Source organism: Grus americana, chromosome 8 (genome assembly GCF_028858705.1).
Source record: "Grus americana isolate bGruAme1 chromosome 8, bGruAme1.mat, whole genome shotgun sequence".
Lineage (NCBI taxonomy): Eukaryota > Metazoa > Chordata > Aves > Gruiformes > Gruidae > Grus > Grus americana.
This window is the reverse complement of record NC_072859.1, coordinates 7,646,248-7,669,399: the sequence shown is the minus strand read 5'-3', so window position 1 is coordinate 7,669,399 and position 23,152 is coordinate 7,646,248. Positions and strand designations below refer to the sequence as shown.

General features: G+C 55.8%; 1 protein-coding gene across 1 annotated transcript in view; it reads left to right on the top strand.

The window, feature by feature from the left end:
• Positions 1–4,853: 4,853 nt before the first annotated feature.
• The window catches only part of LMX1A (LIM homeobox transcription factor 1 alpha), a 44,158-nt gene continuing 25,859 nt past the window's right edge, over positions 4,854–23,152 (top strand). The window contains exons 1-3 of the mRNA XM_054833703.1: positions 4,854–5,052; positions 5,386–5,500; positions 6,098–6,284. Coding sequence (XP_054689678.1) covers positions 5,425–5,500; positions 6,098–6,284 — 263 coding nt within the window. The 5' untranslated portion in view covers positions 4,854–5,052; positions 5,386–5,424. The remainder of the gene's footprint in view (positions 5,053–5,385; positions 5,501–6,097; positions 6,285–23,152) is intronic.

The window sequence follows — 23,152 nt, the reverse complement described above, 5'->3', positions numbered from 1 at the left end:
AATCTCCTGGACTCAGTCCTAACCCTCTGATTCCTCATTCATGTGGGCCTCTAGACAATGATGTCAAAATGCTGCCCATGAGTGGTGCTTCTACTAGCCCTGCAAAGCATAGGGGCCAGTCTCCACAAACACCCCAAGGAGCCAATGTCACAACAGTTAGTAATAGCTCACTGGTGTAGATTTCTTTCAGGATGAATTGCAGCAGCAGAACATCAGCTTGACATGGCTGGAGCTTACCTAATCTGCAGCCCTGCAAAAAACTAATTTTCATAAAATAGTAGAAATCACAATCATGGATAAGCCAAAGAAAACTTCTATCCTTGCATGTGTATTCAGCCTCATCTTGTGGGGCATAAAGAATTCAAAAACAACACTGAAGAACAAGAAATACCAAAGTTTAAGTCCTTTCCAACGTGGGCATTTTTTCCTTGCAGACATGTCATGATGGTGCCTTCAAAATCCAGGCACATCAACCACTTTTCAGGCGTAACAAGGAGAGCATAACAGGGTCCAGCTACCTACCCTTCCTACTGAAACCTGGTTCTTCCTATCTCCCCTGAACTGTGCTCTTGCCAGGTTCCAGTTGCTGGGTCTTGCCACCACTTTGTCTGAAGATACAGTCACTGGTTTCCCCATGAAAACCCTCATAGCCTCAGATTGAGCTCTGATATTTTTCCCTTTGTGCTGGGAATAATAAATAAACCAGGCTCTGAGAACGACTGGTGCGAAGCAAAGTGTCATATTCTCTTTCCCACCATGCATCACATCTCATGAGCTTTCTGAGTTAGCAGCAGGTTCCTCCCGACCAGGGACAAGCTTTATTTTAGTGCACAGTCCAAATGTTTCAAATCATTTATTAACTCTGAGCTGCTCACTCTGTAGTGCTCCATGGAGGGGACTTCAAAAAATAGTGAGTTTAGCCACTTATGATGAGGACCTTGGAAAATGAAAAAACCCTTAAACTCCATCGCTTGTGCTAAGCTGGATTTGTTTCTTACCCAGAAATCAAGCAGGTGTATTTGCCTGCCCTGTCTTCCTTTGGGTTCTGTAGCGGCTGCTTCAGTTTCTACTGGAGTTCAACAACAGCAGTTCCAAATTGGGAATTAAAAAAAAAAAAATCCCAAGCTACAAAGGTTTGATCTGGTTTGCATTCAGTTCAGCTCTGAGCTCCCTGCTCAATTTAGTTATTCAAGGACATGTCCTATAGACCTGAGATGACTTTCAGACACTGGTGGTGTGACTCTGAACTGAGTGCCACCACCACTGGCCTTTCCTTGAGGACCTCTTGGCTGGGCTGGGCCCTGGACTGCCTTCACCATCACACCTGAGCTCCCCTGAGATGCTCTCTTTGCTGCCTGGTTTCTCTGCTCGTCCCCTCTCCATCCCTCCCAGCTCTCCACTGTCCCATCAAAGGCCCAGGTGGGAACCTGGGGAGGCTGTGCTGAGTCGGTACCTCCCAGAGTACCAGAGGGCATGGGGAGGAGGAGGCAGAATTGCACTGATTAGGAGGCACGTGAGGCTCCTAGAGCTGGTGGTGGGGTCAGAGAGGGTGGCTGGGAAGCAATGCGTGTACCCTCTTTCAGGGGATGATGGCTTTTATTTCATGGCGAGGTACATGGTGGTGGAAAGTGTGATACAGACAGAGAAGCCCTGATAAATCCACAGGCATTTGCCAGCACTGGTGGACAAGGCCCACCCATGCGAGGCCAGTGGCTGCCTCCCCATGCCTCTCTCATCTCTCTCCCTATGCCCTCTGTGCAATTAGCTCTACCCGAGGCAGGCTTGGTTTGGGGGATTTCAGTGGTAGAGGATTTTATCACCCCAGGGATATTGGACAGTGCTGTGGCTGTGGGCTGATTTCTGGCTTGCTTGTCTACCCAGGGCCAACCCGCCCAGCTGGGTGTGCAGCACCTGATGCCTACAAAGGGCTGTGAGCGTGGCAGGAAGGAGAGGGTGGTGTGGGGGGATGTGTCTGTATGGTGCTTTGTCTCCTGAGTCAAGTTGGCTTCAGGCATTAAAGGCACCTGATGATGTAGCTATCATCATGATGCCCAGTGCCTCCTGTCCCAAGGGAGGTGGCTGCAGTTTGTGTAGGGAGTACAACTCATCTTCATCATCTTTGGTCTCCTGTGTGCCTGCTTCTGGGTCTAGCCCTCATTGCTCCTGTGTGGTTCTGCATCTGCTTTGCTGGGCAGAGTTAAGGTGATGTTGGAGGAAGGATCTGGCTCCATACTCTCTAGGACCGTGTCTGTTGCTGTGACCCTTGGAGCTGAGTGCTGCTGACCTCCTTCCAACAGTGAGAGGCAGGGACCTGCTGGTCCACCCAAACTCCTCAGCACAAAATGTGAGAGATGGGCAACCCCAGTGGGTAGGCTGTTGGTGGAGATGTGCTCTTGCAACACTGCAAGCTTGTTAATTTGGTAGGCAGCTTCTGTTTAATGCTGTTTTTCCCAGATGACTTGGCTGCCTGCAGACCCTACAGCTAGAAGGAGAAAGCCTAGTCCTGCTTCTCCTCTGGTTTAATTTCTCTTCAGCCGCTAATGCTGTGAGCTGCTGCACCTAATTCAGCCCTGGGTGAGCTAATCATGGAAACCCTGGCCCTCAGAAGGTACAGCAAGCTGGCTGAAATACTACCCCCAATCTTTTGTAGCACCGTTGCTCAAGGCGAAGGTGTACTTTGGGAGGGGAAAGGTGAAATTGCCAGGGGACCCTGTAAATGCTGTCAGTGAGGAGGTTTGGAGAGTGTTTGTTGCATGTTTTACTGGTTCACCTGGTGACTATCCTTTGCATGAGAGGGTGTGCTCCAGTACCTGCGACCTGTGTGGGAGCAGGTGTGTGAATCATGGGCAGCAACATCCTGCTGCAGACCCCTCAGCGTTATGCACTGGGCCCATCCCTCAAGCTGGATCCTTCATAGACTGAGCCTGGGAGTTGCGCACGAGAGCTGTGATGTAAGGCAGTCTCCAGACCACTCCTTGCCTGGAGAGGAGGAGGAACACCACAGGGTGAGTGTTCACATCTAGGGGGAAATGACTTCCCTCCCAGCTGTTCCTGCATCTCTGATCAGACTAAATCAGGCGGGTGGTCTGAGTACATAAGCAAGGTGCCATGTGCATGGCCACAGTTTTTAGCAGTGCTGAAGGATGGTACCCCCATCCTGCAGGGCTGACTGCTGGCTCTGTGAGGAAAATCTACTGCCCTGCACAGCTCTGTGGGTGGGTGGGATGGCTGTGCTGGTTTGCACGGGGAGAAACAGCAGCATATGGTGCCTGGAGCCCCTGGTCATGCTGCAGTCCTTGCTGGGCTGGTGTCTTGGCAATGTGGCTCTGATAGATCTGACTAACCAGGAACTTGGCTAGAGCTGCTCGGAGACCTTCAAGAGAGACAAAGATGGAAGCATCAGAGTCCAGTGCCTCCTTGATGCAGCTGCAGCTCAGCCTTCCCGGATGTGAGGGATCAGAGCTGTTTCATGCTGACCTGTGTGATGGTACCAATGCTTTCGTACCCGAGCTCCCAGTCTAGTTATACTGGGATACAGTGGGGCTGTCTGTCCCAGGACCCTGTTTCCCTGTCCCGTGGGATTTTGGCAGGGCAGTGATCCACCCGTGCTAACCTGTGGCCTCTCTCCTTCCTACGAGCTCCCAAAGGACGTGACCTTGGTCCCTGCATCACCCACGTCATCTGGGCGTGGGGAACACTTGGTGACGAGGATGCCCCACGGAGAGGCTGGGAGCGCTCCTGCCCCCGGTGCCAAGGTCACCGGTGAACACGGGAGGTGAGGCCCCTAAAAACCTCCTGTCTGTCCTCCAGGAGTCTGTAGCCAGTCCCTCGCAGCTCTGAAGCCGGTTTCTCTCCCACCAGCTGGAGAAGGGGCACCCCAGCCCACCTCCGTGCCGAGGGAAGCCGCGGCCCCGCTGCCCGGGCTGCTCTGGCAGCGGCAGGTACGAGCCCCGGCCCCGCCGCGGGTGGCTCCGGACCTGCCCCTGAAACTCCCCACAAAATAGCGGCTTCCCCCGCAGGCAGGAGAGAAGGGAAGAGCCGGGCGGGATGGGAAATCGCCGGGGCTGCGGGAAGGCTCTAAGTTTCGGCTTCCCCGTCCAGGCGGGATCTTTCCTCCGCGGGTTTCCCCTCCCCGAAACCGATGCGGTTTGGCGGAGCCGGAGCGGCGCTTCCCCGGGGCCGCCTCCCCCTGCGGCTCCGCGGTACCGCCGCCCGTAGCGGACCGGGCCCTGCTCGGCGCCAGCGATCACGGCCGACGAGCCCTCCGGGGCAGCTCTCCGGCTTTGCTTTTTGTTTGGTTTTGTTTGTTGTGGTGTTTTTTTTTTTTCCCCCAGCACTCATTTTCCTCAAATAGTCCGGAGCGGCGGGAACGAGGTGCCCGGAGCGATGCGCAGCGCGGGTGAGCGCATCCCGCCCCGGCCGCTGCCTCCCCGGGCCGGGGACCGGCTGTCCCCAAAAACTCCCGGCCTGGGCTTACTCCTGGAACGGAGAGCCGATTTCCAGCCGGTTTCACTACCGGGAGAGCCGCGGTGGCAGGGCACCACCCTCCACCTTTTTTTTTTTTTTTTCTTTTTGGCTTGCTTTCTAAGAAAAGAAGAAAAAAAAGCCAGGGAGCGGAGCGAAACCGGGGCTGCCCCGGCGCCCCGCGGGGCGGCCCGGCCGTGCCCCCCGGAGCTGCAAAGGGCCGCCGGCCCCTCGAGGCGTGGCGGGGCCGGTGCCTGCAGCCAGGCAGGAGAGCGGGGAGGAAACTTATTTCGAGTGGGGTGGAGAGGGGAGGGCAAGGGGGTGGGGGTCGGGCAGGGAGGTATCAGCTCCAGGAAATGTGCCTTGGCAGCAGTCGGACGGGCGCTTCCCCGCAGGTTGGTGCGCTCCGCTCCGGAGCCGTCCAGGGCGCCGCGGTTCGCTCCCCACCCCGGGCAGCTCCGGCGGCGAGGAGGCCGGGGGCGGCCAGCCCGGGGAGGCAGAAGCCGCCGCAGGACCCCTCCGGAGCGGTGGCAGCGGACGCTTCTCCGGCCGGCTCCCCGCGGGAAGGCACCGCCCGGGCCGCCCCAGGTAAGCGGCCGAGCCCCGCCGACGGCAGCGCCGCATCCTCCCGTCCCGCTGCCGCGGGGGGCCCCGGGGCCGGTCGCCCCCCACGTCGGGGCCGCGGGGCTGGTGGGACGCTGCGAGCCACCCCCCCCCCCCCCCCCGCCCCGGGGCAGCGGCTGCGAAGGCGGAGCGGGGGTCCGGGGGGGGGGTGTGTGTTTCTCCCGCTCGGCGGCAGGGAGGGAAGAGGGGAGCGGGGCGCCCCGGGAGCGGGCGGGCAGCCGGGGCGGGGAAGCCCCGGCCGGGGGCGGCGGGGCCGGCGGCCGGGCTGAGCGCGGCGTGTCCGGGCTGTGTTGGCAGGCGGGCGGCGCGGCCCCTCGCCCGGCCCGGTTCCCCACCATGCTGGATGGGCTGAAGATGGAGGAGAGTTTGCAGAGCGCCCTGGACCCCGCGGCCCCCTTCTCCTCCCTGCTGGGTAAGTCGGGGCGCCCCGCTTGCCCTCCCGGGGAACCCCAGGGTGGGGCACGGCCGGGCGGGCCCCGAGCGATGGGCACAGGAGGGTCGAGGGGGGCCCGGGGGCAGCTTTACCCCCGGCTCGTTCCTGCCCGCAGCCCTGCCCGGCGCCGCTCCCTTCGCCCGGGGAGTGCCCCCGGCGCCCGCCTTCCCCGCTCCCGTTTCGTTCCGCGATTGCATTAAATTGCGTGCCTCCCCCCACCGCCCCAGGGCAACGAAGGCCTTTCCTTCGTATCGAACAATAAATAATTTATTTAATTTTATTTTCTTCGTTTTAATATCGGTTTCAAATAATCGCCCTCTCTCCGACCTGCGGTTCTGCCGCCGCCTTTCCAAGAGGAACGAAATTGGGGGCGATGTCCCCCCCCGGAGCTCCCCTAAGGCACGGGTCCCCCCCCGGATCCCGGAGCAGCGCCCCGCACACCCCCCGGCCCCCCCGGCCCACCAGCCTGCGCGGGGGAAGCGAGAGCAGCGGGATCCTCCGTCCATCCCCTGCCCGGTCCGTCTCCCCATCCATCTCTCCATCCACCCAGCCCTGCCCCCGGGTCCTTCCCCGCAGGCAGAGCCGCGACCCCCAAGTCGGTGTGCGAAGGGTGCCAGCGAGTTATTTCGGATCGGTTCCTGCTGCGCCTGAACGACAGCCTGTGGCATGAGCAGTGCGTCCAGTGTGCGTCCTGCAAGGAGCCCCTGCAGACTACCTGCTTCTACCGCGACAAGAAGCTCTACTGCAAGCTGGACTATGAGAAGTAAGTGTCCCGCTGCCTCCCGGTGAGCCCCCTCGCTCCACTCCCACCACCCGCAAAGCACCGGCGCTCTGCTGAAAGCTCCCCGCTTCCCCTGCCCCGTGTGTCCCAAGAGGCGTCAGCTTTACGGTGCTGCATGGTGAGTTGTGCTTCTCCCCCGCAGCCTCGTTGCACCCCGGTTCTCCCCTCTTTAGAGGTGTTTTGTTGTGCTCGGTTTGTGCCTTGGGAATTTAGGAGTCTTTTGTCGGGAGCCTCTGAGACCCTCGGTAACGCCGGGACTGCGGAGGGACGGGGCCAAACGTTTTCCCGTGTCCTCTGGCTTTATTTTCCTACTGAGCATCTACAGGAGGGATGTTATATCCTCCCTGACCTGGTCCTGGACGGGGCTATTTTCCTAATATCCCCACAGACAGGGCAATGCTATCGAGTCCCTGGTCAGATGGGGAAACTGAGGCACTCGGTGGGGACCAGGAAGGGCCCCACTGAATTCAGAGCGTTTGCTATTGTACGCCAGAGGCTTTGCCCACGTCTGGGGCTGTGATGGAGCAGGAAATTTGATGTAGGTGGTTAAAGCTTCCAGCCCTGACACATCCCCTTTGGCAAGTGTGGGGCTGGGGGGGGGGGGGGAAGAGACAATGAGAAAATTATTTTTCTTTTTTTTTTAAAGAAAAACCTTTCCACTGGGAATGGGGAGAAGGCTGTTGAGTCTTTCCTCTCCTGCAGCTGCTTTTGTTTTTTCCTGCTCATCCCTCTCTTGCCGTCCCTGTCGGACCCCGTTCCCTGGCTGGGTTTCGGAGACATTAAATTTGTTGCCTCTGGGCTGGTTGTTTCTTGAGGAGGGTGTAGATGGGGGACCGGATCCTTTGCTATGGCAATAGGACGGCTGCTGGAGCCCTGTGATTTAATTCCCAGGTCGCCGTTATATGAGAAAACAGTCGTCGGCGATGCTCTCGTCCCTGGCCTTCGGCAGGTCGGTGAGCGTGCCGGGGGCTAGCCCTGCTCCAGGCCTTTTTAAAGTTTTTTTTTTTTTTTTTTTTTCCTTTCAGTCCCGTATTGTGGGTCTGAGTTTAATCACTATGGATACAAGGCAAATTGAAAGCAGAATTTGCGCGCGTGACCTTGTTTTCAAATGTTTACGAAAGAGTGGAAGAATTAGCTGCCACGAGAGTGGAAAGGAGAGGGCTGCGTTACGGGTTTTTTAGGCAAAAATTTGTCGAGATTGGGTGCGCTGCTTGTTTATCAGTAGACTTTGGCTACCGGTTCCCATAGGTTTCCAACACAATTTAATGTGAGTTTTCTGCTTTATCGGTGCCTCTGTTTGGAGCACTAAGGAGAAATTGGGGTAAATATTACCACAGAAATGCCTTTCGAGCTTGCAGCACATGGTTTTACTCTCTGCGTGTTTGACTGCAGCTTCTGGGCTCTGGAAGCCGGCTCCAACCTGAAACCCTCCTCCTATGTCTCTTGGCCATGAAAGAAATCGGTGCCGCAGTTGGCTTCTTGCTGTGCCCATCTCGCTGTCGGGATGGACAAGGATGATGGCAAAAAAAAAAATAAACGGCACAAATATTTCCTAGGCTCCGGCGGTGGCACCGTTTATCCTGGTTATTTCCCGGCTGCATTTGGATCGGTAACTTCTGCTTGAGCCGGGGAGCGAGCTTTGCGGCTGTTTCCCCAAGGTGTGATAGTTTTAGCGCTGAACCGCTGCTGGCCTCTTCCCCTCCTGCACCAGTCTGTCCCTTTTCTCACCTTGTTATCTCCTTGAAATTTTTTTTTTTTTTTTTTTTTTTTGGTGTGGGGCTGCAGGTCCATGTCCCTGCTCCCTTCATGGGCCCCGTGGGGCTCTCCGCTGTGTCGGCGCTGCGACTCCCTACCTGGGGACAGCAAGGACGCGGGGCAGAGTCCCTAAGAGCTGTTTCCTTCAGGCTCTGTACAGCTTTATATACAACTCTGTATTTAACAAAAAACCCTCTCTCTTCGCCCAAACTGCCCGTCCTGCCTTTGACCCGAGCATTTTCCTCGGGTGCCAGAGCACTGTGCCTGCCTCTGCCGCGGTGCCGATGCCGATAACGGGGCTTTCAGCGCAAGACGCGCAGGAGAAGAGCTGCTGCTCTTGGACTGAGCTAATTATCTTGAGCCAAGAGCTGGTTAATTAACGCGGGTGACTGACACTCCTTGTGCAGCGCGATGGTGTGAAGCGGCCGATCCTCCCCACGGCACCGGCGGTCCGGCAGCCTCTCCGTCGGCACGGCGGTGCTCCCCGGGTGGGAGGCCTGGGGTGTCTGCGTGTGAAACGCTGGAGCTGGGGGTGTCGGGGAAGCGGTCAGGATCCTACTTGCCAGCATCACGGTGGTGATGTTTTTTGGTGTGGGGGTTTTTTAGGGGGGTTTTTTAGTTTTGGTTTTTTTTTTTTAATTGAAAGAAGGGATTTCTCTTCCGTATGGTGACTGTTGGGATGTTTTACCAGGGATGAGTAGGTGCAGTATTTTCTGACACGTATCTTCGCTCTCTGTTTGAGCTCCATTTGTAACAAGGCTGCAGAGGGTTAACTACAGAGCGTGAGACGGCAGAGTTATGCCTTTAGTTATAAATACACCCGTGGAAAGTGTTACGGATAGTTTTAAGTGAGCATCTGACTTTGCTGGACTCTAGAAATTGAGGAATCATTTATTAAAACAGATGTTTTACATTTCTTTGTCTTTCATAAAGAGGAAGACCTTGGGAGAGGACCTGGAGAGGGATGGATTAAAGACCAGGGATACCGAGCCGGGTCTCGGCATCTCTTTGAGGTGCCCAGGGCTGCGGCTCGGGACCCGTGGGCAGTTCGGACAGCGATGCCGGCTGGGGACTTGGGGGGCTGGGGGTCAGTCTTGGACCAGTTTCCCCGGTGCTGGCGGGGAGGGCTCCTGGGGAGGGACCGCTCGAGCCCGTGCCCCTGGGACGGCGTCTGTTTGGGGCAGAGGACGTTCGTTACAGAACATCCTGAATCCAGCGGCAGCCCCCGGCGCTTGTCCAAACCTGATAAGTCTTAACTATGACAAGGTTCAGGCTTCGCCCTGGCCGGCTCCCCGACTGCAGAGCGGTCCCGGGGACGCGCCCTGGCCGTGGGGCCCCTGTATTAGTGACCGGGGGATGGGCTTTTGTGGTGCTAGATCTGGGGGGGGAGCAAGGTCAACCCTGGCTATAAACGGGGAGGAGTGCTGGAAGCAATGGGAAGAGTGGGGCTGGCGAAAGGGGCTGCCCCGGGGGGTCAAAATCCACGTGAGGATGGGAACGGCTGCTTGCCCAGAGGCGTTTCATGGTGGGTTTGCAAGAGCCAAGCGTAGCTAGAGCCGTCGGGAACATCCCCATCCCAAAGCCCCTCCGCAGGCGATGCCGGCGGCGTGCAGAAACCCCGCCGGCCGGTTCTGGGGGCCGGGAGCACTGACAGCGGTGCGGTCGTGACGGGGGGCGCAGCTGGGGAGCGTGGCGACGGCGGGACGGCTTGGCACGTCCCCAGCCACGGCGCAGAGCCCCGGCCCCAGCCCCGGCTGGCAGGAGCAGATGGCCAGCACATCTCGGAGCAGGCCTGGCATGTGGGCGCCGGCAGCGGAGGAGCGGCCGCAGCCCCTGAGCCGCCACCACCGTGCCGGGCTCCCCGGCCGAGGGAGGCAGTTGTGTGATGCTCGTCCTGTCTTCGCACGGCTTGATGGCTCTGTGCCGTTGCCAGCTTCTGCGCCGTCATTGCAAAGCTCCCCCTGCTTGGCTCCGAAATCCCCTGCTCCTGGAGTCATGGGGTTGCGTGGGTGCCTCTACCTTCTCCTCCGTGAATTAGAACGAGGAGGTGCATCCAGCTGCAAAGGAAAAAAAAAGTAAATCCTTCCAACCCCTGAATACACACAAAAGAAAATGCGTGTCAAGAAATTCATTGGCGTTGGGTTTTAAAAATCACACCCAGCATCTTTGTATGGGGGATGAGCCTGAATCCCTGGCAGCGTGGTCCTGGCAGACCGCAGGCTGGCTCTGCCCGGGGAGGAAGGTGGGATCTGCCGGCTCGGGGCAGCGCAGCCTCCTCTCGCCCGCTGGAGGCTCGTCTGGCAGCTGCTGCAGGAGAGGAGAGAGGGGGAAGAGGTCTGAAGCATGGTGGCTGTTCATCTTGCTTAACGGGTAATGAACGTAATTGCACAATTAGCTGCAAACCATGACGCTGCTTCCCCAGCCTGGAAGAGTTGCAAGGGGGATAATCCCAAATGGATCGAGTGAATAAGGTGATGCTGAATGCTTTGGTGCAGCCTGGTCCCACCGGCTGGAGACTCCCTATGGTCTGGGGGGTTTGTGCTGGCGATTTGCAGTCCTTTGCCTTCTCTCTCCTGGAGAAATGGGACTTTTCGCTCTTCTTGTGGCTGATGGGAGAGAATGGTCCCTCCAGAGAGCCATGGGTCAGCCCAGCTACAGTGCAACATGCCCTCGGGAGGTCCTTTTCCCTTCTCGTAAGGGCATCCTGTGCATAGGACGGTGCTAACTTGGGTTTCTCCAGCTGGCCAGGCACTGGGGGCGGTCAGGCTGGCCTGGACGGGGTAGCAGAGCACGTGGCAGCTCTGCGGCATGATGTCCCTCTTGCTGGTCTCTCTTTTACCTATCCTTCGATCTTTTCTTCTAGCGCTTCCCATCCTTCCTGCCTGTTCTTCATCTCTACCCAGCACCTCGTCTCCCGTAGCAAACCCCTCTCTGTCCTCACCCCCTTTCCCACGGCTCCCGGAGGAAATGTGCTGACTCTTTGCGGGCTGGGATGAGTGCGGCTGTGGGGCAGCCGAATCTGGCCTCGTCCTCGCCAGGGATGCGGTGGTGGGTACCGCCGGGCTGGGACCGGGCGCCGGTCCTTTGGTTTTTGTTATTAAGTGGCCTTGTCGGGCGGGCGGGGGGGGAAGCGGAGAAGCAGCGGGATGGAGCGATGAGGGGGGCACTGCGGAGGCCGCTGCGGGATCCACGCTGGAAACGCCAGGCGAGCAAAATACGCTTTGCCCCGTCTCTGCCACCCCCTGTCCTCCCGCTCGTGGGGCTCCCCCTTTCTGAAGGGAGTGGAGAAGAGATTTGGTGTCTTGCCCCTTCCCTCTGACCTTAATTAGATTTGTGTCTTACAATTAACGTTTCATAGAAAGGCCTGGAAGGGAGCAGCGTTTGGCAGCTTGGGAGCGAAGCAGCCGAATCTACTCGTCATCTGTCCCTCTGTGGTGGGGACAGGGGTGGCTTTGGGGTCACCCTTGCTCCTGCTCATCAGCAGTGGGACCCTGGAGGCTGTGGGTCGGTGCTGGCAGCGCTGGGTCCTGAGCATCTTTGGGACCCTCTGTGGTTTCTGCCATCTTACTTCAGCCCTGCAATGATTTTTTTTTTTTAATCTTTCTTTTTCTTTTCTTTCTTTCTTTTTCTTTTCTTTCTTCCCCTGTGGCACAGCACTCCCTGGTCAGCCTGGATGGGGTGCTTGGAGGTGGGGGAACTACTTCAGATCTTTGCAATGCCTGATGAAGGCACCGAAAAGAAATCGGCTTGGGGAAAGAAAGGGAGGTTTGTTTCGGTTTGATGAGAATTTTGTCTCCACCAGCTGGAGAGACAGCTGGGGTCCTCTCCTGCCCCGGCTCGCCAGCCCTCGCCTCGCCGGTTCTTCACCTGCTCGCAGCCGCCAGGCGCAGGGAGGGATTTTTCTGAGCCGTGGATTTAAGAGAGGCCAGAATTTGGTTTCTTGCTCGGCCCTTCCTTGGGGAGCTTTCCGTCAGGGTCTGAACCCGATGCCGTGGTCACCCCCAGCCGGTTTCGGACAGGGTGGTGGTCTCAGGTGTTAGCCCCGCCGAAGGCTGCCCAGCGTGCGGGCAGGGTTTGCCGGTGGCTGCGGGTGCTGCCGGGGAGGCTGAGCTCCGCTGGCTGCCCCCGTCCCCGCCGGCAGCGGTGGAGTGGCCTTGACATTTCCAAACCCGCAGCTGATTCTGACTCGGATCCTACACGCTCGCCCCAGGGTGCGGCCAGGGGGACTCCAAAGCATCCTCTGCCTTGGAGGGGGACAAAGGGGACTTTGTTGGGGTGAGGGTTGGTCTCCTCTTCTGCTTGCAAGGATGCAAGTCCTGCTTCTGGCTGAGGAGAGGAAAAGCCAAAGGTTTGAATCAGGTTTGGGTCTGAATTCACGGTTCCCCACTTGTGGTGGACCCCACGGTGTGCAGCCGTGGGGAGTACTCAGCATGCCCCAGTGCTGGAGGGTGCCCGAGGAAGAGGAGGCTGCGGCCAAGGCCGAGGGAGGTGGAAATGAGAGAGGTGTCCCGGGTGGTTTTCTTCTTAAGATGCTCTTTGTCCCTTTGTGCTCTGTTTTGTCTCTGGCTCCTGCCCTCTGCAGATGCAAACGTGAAGCGGGGACGGGGGGCCTGGGCGGGAGGACTGTGCCTCTGCCTGCGATTTAATAAAGCATCTCCTCCGTAAGAGGAGTAAAGAATATCTTTAAAGCAGGGAGAAGCTATTTAGATTTTATTAGGGTGAAATACTGGGGTTGACCCAAAATCACTTTTTTTTTTTTCCCCATAAATGCGTTTTCATGAGACATTTGAATTTTGGTGTATTTGTAAGAATACACTTTGTATATACATATTTGTATTCCAGAAGGGAGAGGTGGGGGGGGACACGACTAACTGCGCTCCCTGACATGGCAAACACTGCGCAGACGTGCGTGGAAGCCTATAGCCGCAGTGTGCTAGCCTGTAACTTCAATTTTCTTCCTCAATACTTTTAACCTGGAAGGAATCCTGCCTGGGCAGAAGGAAGCCAGCTGGTACCCGGGTATCTTCTGGTGCTCTTGCTCCTCAGGGGCAGTGGACGCACCCGGGTTGTCTCGGGCGTCTCGGTGAAACCGGCAGGCATCTCGTTGCAGCTCTGAGGTTTCTGGGTTTTGCTGGGGTTTTTTTTTGTTGTTTGTTTTGTTGTTTGTTTTGGTTTGGTGTTTTTGGTTTTTTTGGTTTTTTTTCTTAAATCATCAAACCTTGGTTGCCCAGGAGAGGAGTTCTGTAATCTCCGGCTTCCCAGCCCAAATATTTACAGACAGCCAGATCCTGAAGCTTTTTGCAAAAGGCGTGGGGCAGGGTGACCGCTGAGCAGTGCGGTGCCAGGGCTGCGCTGGCAGCAGGGGCACAGCGTCGGGCCGGTGGCACCGGTCTCCGTTTATTTGCGGGGCTTTTGTATCTTCTCGCTTATCTGTTTCGCTGGAATCTTATTAATGAAAGAACAATTTCTTCAGCTTGTCAGGGATCCTCCACGTTTTGTAGGCTGGCTGGCTGAAAATGGTGTTTTCTCCCACAAAGGTTGGATTTTTCAGGAGGGTGGCGTGTGCGTTTCTCAACGCAGGGCTGAAATCGTGTTGTGTTCAATGCAAACAATTTATTTTCTCATATTGCACTGTGTGCTTGCATGCACCTACCTGTTTTGAGTAGAGGTTTAGCATTTCCCACGCCCGCAGATACGATCCAGTGGTTGAGTTCAGGTCTCCTGCAGTTGGTGCCCAGTTTGGCTACAATGGGCCACGGTCACGTGCAGGAGAAAGAGCTGAAGACCTGTCTCCTTCACCCAGGAAATGGAGCTGGAAATATGAATATAGGCTTCATTCATCATCACAAATACTTTGAGCATCTTGCTGGAGGATTTTGAAGGCTGGGCATGAATTTTCAGTCTCTCTCCAGATTTACCTAATTTTTATCATATTTGCCTTTGTGTGTTCCACCTCAGGCTACCTTGACCACAGGTGACTGAGAGGTTGTGCTGCAGAGACACCAGCTTCTCCCAGGCGTTGTTTAAGGAGAACAGCTCTCCTCTGTATCCCAGCACATCCCTGCAGGCAGGGATGCTTCCCCTCATCCCAGAGTCTCTGGGGCTCCGTGGCTGCAGACGAAAGGTTCGCCCTGCTCTGAGGCATCGCGCTCTTCCTCGGGGCAAATGCCTCAAAGGGCAGAGCATGCCGGAGGAGGCTTCCTCGGCCGGTACTCGTACTCTGCAAGCCCATCGGGGCTCGGCATCGATCCTTCCCAGCTGTCCCCCTGTCACCGTCATCCGTACGTTGTCTCTCGCCGCTCCTTCCCTTGTGGCCTTCATTTCCTAGCGCTGCTCTTAGGGAGAGCTTTCTGTCCTTGACAGCGGAACAAATCCCTTTTCACGCGACCATCACTCCCCGGCCCATTGTCCTCCGCCCCCGCCGCCACCGTGCAAAATCTCCCCCCGGTACGTCTGTTCCTCTGGAATGATAACCACCATCACGGTGGGGCGGTGAGCCCCCAAAAATCCCTCTGGGCAAGGTTCCCTGCCCTGCAAGGGAGCAACGTGGGGTCTTAAAAGCACTAGAGGCGAGGGCAGTTCCCAGAGAAGAGGTTTGTTTGGGACCGTTTAGATGTGATTTATCTCTTTGGGGGTGTGCATCCTCTCCTCTGGTTTTAGTGCTGCAGAGCTCCTTGGATGAACCTGGAGTCTCTGTGTACCGAGGGCTCCTTCTTCCCTGCCTGGGGCCGGAGGGGCCACATTATAAGTTGATTTTTCACTGCGTAGCATCGCCCAAGGCGGCTAAGCAGGAAGAGGGAGGCGGGAATTTTCTCTTTGCTATTGAAAGCTCAGGGAAGCATTTGGCAGGAAAAAAATTGGAAAGGGGAGAGAAATAGGTTAAGGGACCTGAAGACAGTTCTCAGCTGCAGTAATTTTTTATTTGAAAGAGTCGGTGTTGTCATGTCTTCCCTCCAACCCCTGCCATCGTAAAAGCACAGGGATGCTTTAGTTGTCAGAATTTCTGCTCAGCATTTCCCAGCTCAGTTAAGTCTTTATTCCTGGAAAACAGCATCTTAGCTGTGCAAAATGTTTCTGACCTCTGCAGTAATGTGTCTAAACAGGAGGAGAGAAAAGCAACATGTCGAATGTTTGCAGTTGCCTCCACAGGGGTGATTTTGATGCCGTTGGATGAATAAATTGACGGGTGCTGATAGTGGAGATGGACATTTGTCAAGGCAGAAGCCCAAAACTCTCGCCCAATGACTTCTATGTCAAGCCTGGATTAGGACTGCCCTACAACACACTTCTGCTTTTCCATTGCTGATCTTAGAGGGGATCCTCCAGGCAACAGGAGAGGAGGGAACAGCCCTGCGCTGGGTGTTGAGGATGGGGTGGCAGTCTCCTCTCCTCTTGTGGACCGCTTTCTGTAGGCTCCTGCAAGGATTGAAGGGGAAGAAGAGGCTCCTCTGGAGCATAGAGCTCAGCCAAGCCAAGGTCCAAATTGCCCGATGGAGATGCTGGACTCTAGGTCTTGGCTGCAGGGAGAGCTGAGAGCACCTTGCTCACCTGAACTGAGTCTGTGAAGCCAACCATCCTCTTGGCTTGGGCACCTGCGGTCTCCGGTGTCGTAGGATGGATCAGGCTCGTGTGTCTTGAGTCTCGCTTGTGCCAAATGGGTGGCCGGCTGCATTGGTGATGGGGAGCTGAAATACTGCATTATGTATATCTCAGCATCTCCGCTGCTGGGCAGAGCACCGGAGTGGTATTGAGCAGATCCTTTTAAACAGCGATGTGGACGTGGGAGCTTGGTTAGGAAAGCCATTAAGTGTTTGAATCTTCTTGATGCCTGCCCAGGTGAAGGTTGCTCCTTCCTTCTGCGTCTGTAATTATGAAAGGCTGAAAGAGCAACCTCAACGGACTGGCTTAAAAGTTTAATGAAGCTTAAAGTCTTGTAGGTTGGGCTCTTGAGTCTGAGCTTGTTTCAGGAGGGTTAACCAGAAAGGAGGAGAGGCTTCCTGCACACATTACTTCGAGGACATTAAAACTCACACTGATGGGAGGTTCTGTTATGGAGATGGATTAGGAGAAAGTAATGAAGGAGGAGATGAGTGAAGGGCCCTGCGTGGGGAAAGTAGGTCCAAGAGAGGTGGGTATCCTTGGTAAGGGGAAAGCTGCCCGTGGCAGGGACGAGATTTTCTGGCCGCTGCCGTGCAAGATGCGTGTGTGACGGATGCCCTCTGCTCTGCAGCTCCAAACCCGGGCAGCGCTGATGGATGTGCGCCATGGCGCAGCAGGATCTAGGTGGCTTGCCCGCTCTGTCTGGTGTAACACGCTTCTCGCATCGACCACCAGAGATGCTCCAGGCTGGGGAGGGTTGCTGGCATGCCGGTCTCCAGCTGGGTCCCAGCAAGAGCCAAAGTGTCTGTGCCCTTGGCAGAGTCTTTACGGGAGTTTCTTGTGCAGCACCAAAGCCACCTTTGCACCTCTTTTTGGCCGGCAGAGATGTGAAGCCGACCTCTTTGCCTTTCTCCTCCTCTCACCTCGTGGTGAAACTGCGGCTCTTTATGACTGGAGTGAAAGATGGAAGAAACGTGGTCAATGTCAGGGTACATATGGAGATGCAGCTAGGTTTGTGAGACCGTTTCTCCATGGCCAAACATGTTCAGAGACCACCCATCCTTATCCGAGCAGGGTGACGTGAAGAGGTGAGTCTGGCCGCTAAACTGGAGAGCCCAAATCCACCCTGCTCTGCTGGGATGGCCCATCCCCATCCTCCAGAGAAAGTGCAGTTTCCCTGCCAATAATGTCTTTATGCGATTTCCAACTGCGTAACAAAAATCCCAGGAACTCCCTGAATCTTTGGCTTTTAAGATAAATGTACCCCCACCCCAAAGTGATTTATTTTTGCCTGTTTCAGGCACTTTTGCCTCCAAACATCAGCCTTGGTCCTTCCCTCCCCGTCTTGACGCTTGCAGAGCACTGTTCTCGCGTGGAGCAGCCGCTGGCCTTGTCTTAGGGTGATGCTTTGCAGGTCTGCTTGGTCGGCCGGGGAAGCACGTCGGGCACGTTGTGGGTGAAAGGTGCTAATGAAATGAAAAGCAAATCTACGTCTTCCCCTTTAGTGCCTTCATGCTGGAAAAGCGCAGCGAAAGTCAACTGACAACGCGTCTTGCCGAAGCTGCATTTTTTTTTCCGTAAGGATTAGTGGTTCAAGAGCGGGGATTTTCAAACTGACAGGCCCTTGGCAGAGAAATAATTATAGGCTTTTTATGCTTTGTGTTTCCTAAGTAGTTCTAAATGACTTTTTCCCTTGGGGCATTTTTTTTTTTTTTTAAGTCCGTAAAAAGGGGGGAAAAATGCGCATTTCCTCGGTGTCCTTGAAAATATGCAAGATGTTTGTGGAGACCATTCAAGTTTCAGCTATAAGATTTTTTGCATGTGTGTGTTTGCTTTAACCACGTCAAATCAACCAAAGTTTCTTGGCCAGTGATGCTTCAGAAATGGATCTTAGAAATGGGAGATGGAGGGAGATAGATGCGATCACTTCTCAGCCATCTCAGGAATGCGGGTTTTGCCTCTGCAGTATATTCCCCGGGGTTTTTACTCCACTCTTTGCTGTAAGAGAGGATTTCTGGGGCTAGCTGAGCTGGTTTTCCCCGTCAATATCCATTATTTGCTTGCGCCGAGTTGCCGCGCGTCCCGCTGGGAAACGCTGGCCGTGCCCCTTTCATCAGCATCCCGCTGCGGAGCTCAGCGGGGCTCACCCAGCCCTGTCCTCCGCTGGGTCCTCTCCTCACCTGCACCTCCGTTCGAACAGCTTTGGCCAGCCTTTTCAATTTTAAAAAGGCAGCAGGATGTGGAGAGAGAGGAGAAAAAAAAAAAAAAAAAAAGAAAAAAGCCCCATCGGTTGGGAGCAGCTCCGAGACGCGTGTGAGCTCATGCCTTTTATCCCTAGCAAAATTCACCTCCGATAAGTTTCTATGCAAGCCCTTAACGAGGTGCCCTAATTTTCTGAGCACACCGGACATCTCCGTGTCGCAGCGTGTTTTACCGCGACTCGATCCCGGCCTGGAGTTCTTTGCTCCCTACTATTTTTACCCCTCCCTGGGAAGAGCCCTCCAGAGGATGCTGTCCTAAACCTGAGCTCTCCCGCGCCTGACCGGGGAGGGGGTTTCCTTCCATCCCTCCAGCCCTGATACGGAACGCTGCTTGCGATATAAGGGGGGACCTGGGAGAGGACCCCGCTGGCATTTACACTCGCCGCAATATAAAAGGGCAGCGCCGGGGCCGGGAGGGGCTGCGTTATTGCATCCGCTGTTGCGGCAGCGCCGGGATGCTCCCTTGGGATTACCGGTGCAATATTCCCGCCGTCGGCGGGGAGGGGGCCAGGCTGCTGTTAATAACGGCGTTGCTCTACCTTGCCTTTATTAAATGAGGGAAGTCTTCGTTCCTCGTGCCCCAGGCGTGACGGGGTCCGGGCTTTGCGGGGAGAAGGAAGTGGAGGGGGGGGTGTGGTGAGGAGATGCTGTTTGAAGTAATTAGAGCTGCTCAGTGGAGAGGGGGGAATTGCCAAGAGGCAGCGATCTCTCAATGGGGTGTCCTGCCCCAAAACCCTCCTGCAGGCTCTGCCCAACCCACCCCGTACCTCTCAGCCCTTCACCTCCCCGGGGCTGTGATGTTTAGCGAGCAGGATGGTAAACACCTCGCTTTCCCCATTCCCTCCTCTCCTGAAGACCCTCTTAGGGTAGCTAAAGTCTGGTTGAGCTTGTGGAGAGGCCATGATGTAGCTCCAGGGCTTACAAAGCTCCTCGTGCCCTGCAGAGGTGGTAGGTGATACTGCAGAGGGACGTGGTGCCAGGGGGGGACCTGTCTGTCCCGTCTCTCCTCTGCCCCAGCCATCGTTTCTCAGGGGAAAGGAGGTTTTTTTCTCATCTTCCCCTGTCCAGACGCTGTGAATCCCACTAAAACTTTTGACTGGAGCAGGGATTACGTGCTCAGGTTTCAGCCCTTGTCTGCGAGCGGTGTAAACTTTCTGCCGGAGCTCGAGTGACATTTTGTGGGAGATAGGAGAGTATTAAGTGTTGGTCCTTGCAGATAAAAATAGCCGCTGGCCCGACGACGTTTTCCCTCGTCTTGTCACTGGTCTGACCTGGCTCCATCGCCTCCACGCTGGCACTCCCGACACGGTCTTTTCTTAGCATCAGGTGCTGGGGGCATCCGCAGCCCGACCCGCTGCGGTCCCGCTCCGAGCATCCCCACCCGCCTGTCACAGCGATGCTCCTTTCCTCCCGTAAGCATCGTAGCCGGGGCAGTGCCGGGCTCTCGGCATAGGCTGGAGGGGAAACCGGAGCAGCAGGTCCCAGGTTTGTGTTCAGAGGGGCTGGAAGGAAACACTGTCCATCCTGCTCACTGTCAGCCCACCCTAAACAAGCACAGCATCCTCGTTCCCTGAAACTGGAGCCGGCGGATCAAAGCAGGTACCCCGAATTGCCCGTTATTGCAAACCTCGCTGCTAATGTGGGAGCTCTCCTGATTACAGGAGTCCTCATGCGTGCACACGTGTCCGCCTGTCTGTTTTCCCCGTTGCTGTGTTTCAGAGCTGATGTTTTCATCCTGAGGTTATAGCCAGAGCTGGCTCGGGGCCCCTCAGCAGCATCGGCAGAGCTGACTCTTGCCGCTCCAGAAACGCAGGGCTGGGGCCAGGCGAAAGGAAAGGCAGGGAGAGGAGGAGGAGGAGGAGGAGGAGGTCTGGCTCGCTGCTGAGCTGGGACCAGATCCACTCTGGGAGAGGCTCTCCCACCCCACCTGCCCTGTGCCTTTCCCGGGCCCTGCTTCAGAGCAGCATCCGCCTTGCTCTACCTCTGAAAATAGCCAGCGTGGCTCTGGAAGAGCTTGTGTACAGTGGGAGGATGGCGGCAGGAACAATTTCTCCTGGTGTTGAGTCTTTCTTTCTCACGGCTGGGCTGGAAAGTCCCCAGGCATTGGCCTCTGTGGACTGGGCATCCTTTGAGGATGCCTCTGTTCCATCTGCTTGTTCTTCTGATGTCCACCAGAGCATCATTCTCCCCAAGGACCTCTTCATGGACCTCCTAGCTGCATAGCCGGGCTGCCTTCCATGCAACTTTTTAATTGCAGCCCTTAAATACCCTTCCCAAACAAGTGAAGGCTTTTGGCGGCATCATCTTTTCCAGAGTCTCTTTACTCTCTGCTTCAAGGCCCACCTGCCGCTGGGGGATTCATCATCTTGCATGGTGTCAACCATCAGCTGAAGCGTCTCTCCCATCAGAAATAAGGAATGAGGACTTCGTGTGTCTGGAGCCGAACCGATGCAATGGCACTTGGCCACTTACAGTAGTGGGCGATTACTGAGCCCTTGCCAGGAATTCTTCCAGTGGGATCGGGAGCGCTCCCGGGTGTTAAATTTGTCCTGTGGCGTGTAACCTCTAAGTAGAGCCCGTCGTGTTTTGTAACGGATCATATGATGCTGGCGAAGGCAGCCGCCCGCCCCGTGTTTCAAGGTCAGTGCTGAGCTCGGGGCCAGAGGGACAGCTCCTGGCTGCAGCCTCGCCTGGCCACCGAGCCACCGCGCAGGGCTCTGCTCCCTCCTGGGGTAAAGTTTTGGAGCCTCAGAAGCTCAGGCTTGGAGATGGAGGCTGGTGAGGCTGCAGCCTTGGGATCTCCCCTTGCAGGGTGTGCTCCTGGGATCAGCGTGGCTCCGGGATGCAAACCCTGCTCGTGTCTGTCCTGCAGCCCCCTGAGGGTTTCTCGCGTGTCGCTGACAGGCTCGTTCCCACATCTGGAAACCACTGTCCCTTAGCCAAAGCCTGTGTATCAGGTGCAGCTCCATCCCCTGAGAGCTTTACAGCATCACGCTAAGGACAGGAGCTTCCAGCATACACATAGACAATATTGCCTTGCTCTCGGTGCCTTAAAATACCTCCCAGTAAGGACTTCATCTTGTACGTCTTGTATCCTTGAAGAGAACTGCTGTGCAGGGACAGGTTTGCTGGCGGAGGTGAGGAGTGCCGAGTCCTTGTCTTGATGGACAACCAGCGCAGCGATGCTGCTGCCTGCCCTGTCCCTCGGCTTCCTCGCAGGAAAGCACGGCCATCCCCACGGGAAGAATCTCTCATGGTCTTTATCAATAAATAAATGGTTTGGGTCCATCGCTGTATCAAGCAATTACAAGGGACTTTTCGGACAGGTCGTTAAATAAGAATAGCAGGGGTTTAAAATATTAATGGGCAACTGTCCCTCGCCAGGTCTCTTGTTACATGAATGTTTCATTTATAATTTGGACCCAAGTTGGGATGTGCTGAGAGATGCTCAGGCTGCAGCCTGTGCACGGGGGTTAATGTGGTGCTCTCTCCTGCCAGAAAATAATAAAAGCCAGGGACTGTCTAGGGATCGTGCGTGAAGGATTAGGAAGAGGATATGCATGGGCCTGTCTGCAGCTGGTTGAAGTCTAGTGCACAGGGGTAAGCCTGGAAATCATTGCTTTGTGATGGCTGCAGGGGGGCCAGCGTGGAAAGGGAGCTTGTCTCCTAAAACCTGGGGAGCTCTGCAGCCGGACGATGTTTTTAGTGGGAGGCAGCGAGCGGATCATCTCTCCCTGGGAGATGTCTGTGCCGGTCAGGAAGGAGGAAGCACCGCGGGGTGGATGCTCCTGCCTCCGCTTTCCAGGTGCCGCAGTTGTTCAGCGTGAGTGGAGGATGCTGGGCTCTAGGGATTGGGGTTTTTTTGTTGCGGATGGAGGATGCTGGGCTCCAGGGACTGGGTTTTTGGTGTGAGCAGAGGATGCTGGGCTCCAGGGACTGGGGTTTTCCAGCTTTCTACAGGATGCCCCACCAGATCTCCAGATTCTGCTGGGAGTCTGGCTTCATCCACACCATTATCTGTGGCTTTTTGGTTTCTAAAGCTAGAGGTCCCGGAGTCAGGGGATTCAATGAAGCCATCACCTACCTTTCAGTAGGGAGCACTTCCAGCTTTCTGGCTTTAGGGAAAGCTGGAAGATGCTTGGGTCTCCCGTTTGTTTGACTTCTTGATGTTGGCAGTGCCATTTCCTGAAACCGTCACCTCGAGCTGGCTTGAGAAGCCGGAGTCACAGCTCTCGGGCTTAGCGAGCGCATGAAGATTTCAGTATTAGGATTTACCTTGCAACCACCATGCCCGTGGAAGGTGTTTGCTGAGATGGAGGCATCTGAATTCCGTAAGACGAGTCAGGGCTTTATGGCCCTCACCCAAGAGAAGCCTGTTGCTTTTGTGGCAACTGTTAATCGCTTCCTGAATTTAAAAAGCATAAACAAACTCTCTTGCCAGTTACCCGGCACATAAATGCTTTGCCATTAATGCGTGGCTGACCCTGACGATGATGTGAGGACCAGAAGAGCTTTCAAAGAATTTACCAGAAACCGTTTCAGGGGAGGTTGTGTGTTGTAAATCCTTAAGTAATGGGATGGAGGGAATTAGATTAGATAATAGTTTGCAGAAACTGGGCACGATTCCCCATTGAGGATCTTGAGATCGTTAGAAACGTAGCGTGGTGAGGCAAAGCCCCTGTGCGTCCTTATCCCAGCGACCGACGAGTGAGTTTACAACCTGGAAAACAAGATTATCAAAGGGTTTGTTTTACACACCGCAATAACGAGCTACGTTAGGGAGCAAAACAGGGTCCTGTTACATCCAAAGATGCATTGTAAAGCCGCAGCAGTTGCTGGAGGAGCGGCCCAGGATGGGGCTGTTTGTGTTGGGTCGAGGATGCCCATTGCATCCAGCACCCGTCGCAGTAGCTCCTGGGCACCTCGCAGCTTTGGCATGGGTGTCTCAGGCAGTCCCATGCCTCTGCTGAGCTCACCCCAGCTCGGGGGGACGCTTCAGGAGGACTTTTAGGACACCACCTCTCTTGCTATAGCAACTATCTTGCTTTCACAGTCCGCCCTGATGTATGTGCCCTGCCATGAGCTGTTTGCAGGTTTCTAGGGAGCCCCAGCCCCTCCTCGCACGTTCCCCAGCCCGTGGACGGGGCCGCTGAGCTATTTCACAGGGAGATGCTGGCGCGTGGGGCTGTTTGCTGCCTCCGCGCTCCAGCAACGCCTTTCATTTGCTTGCTACCT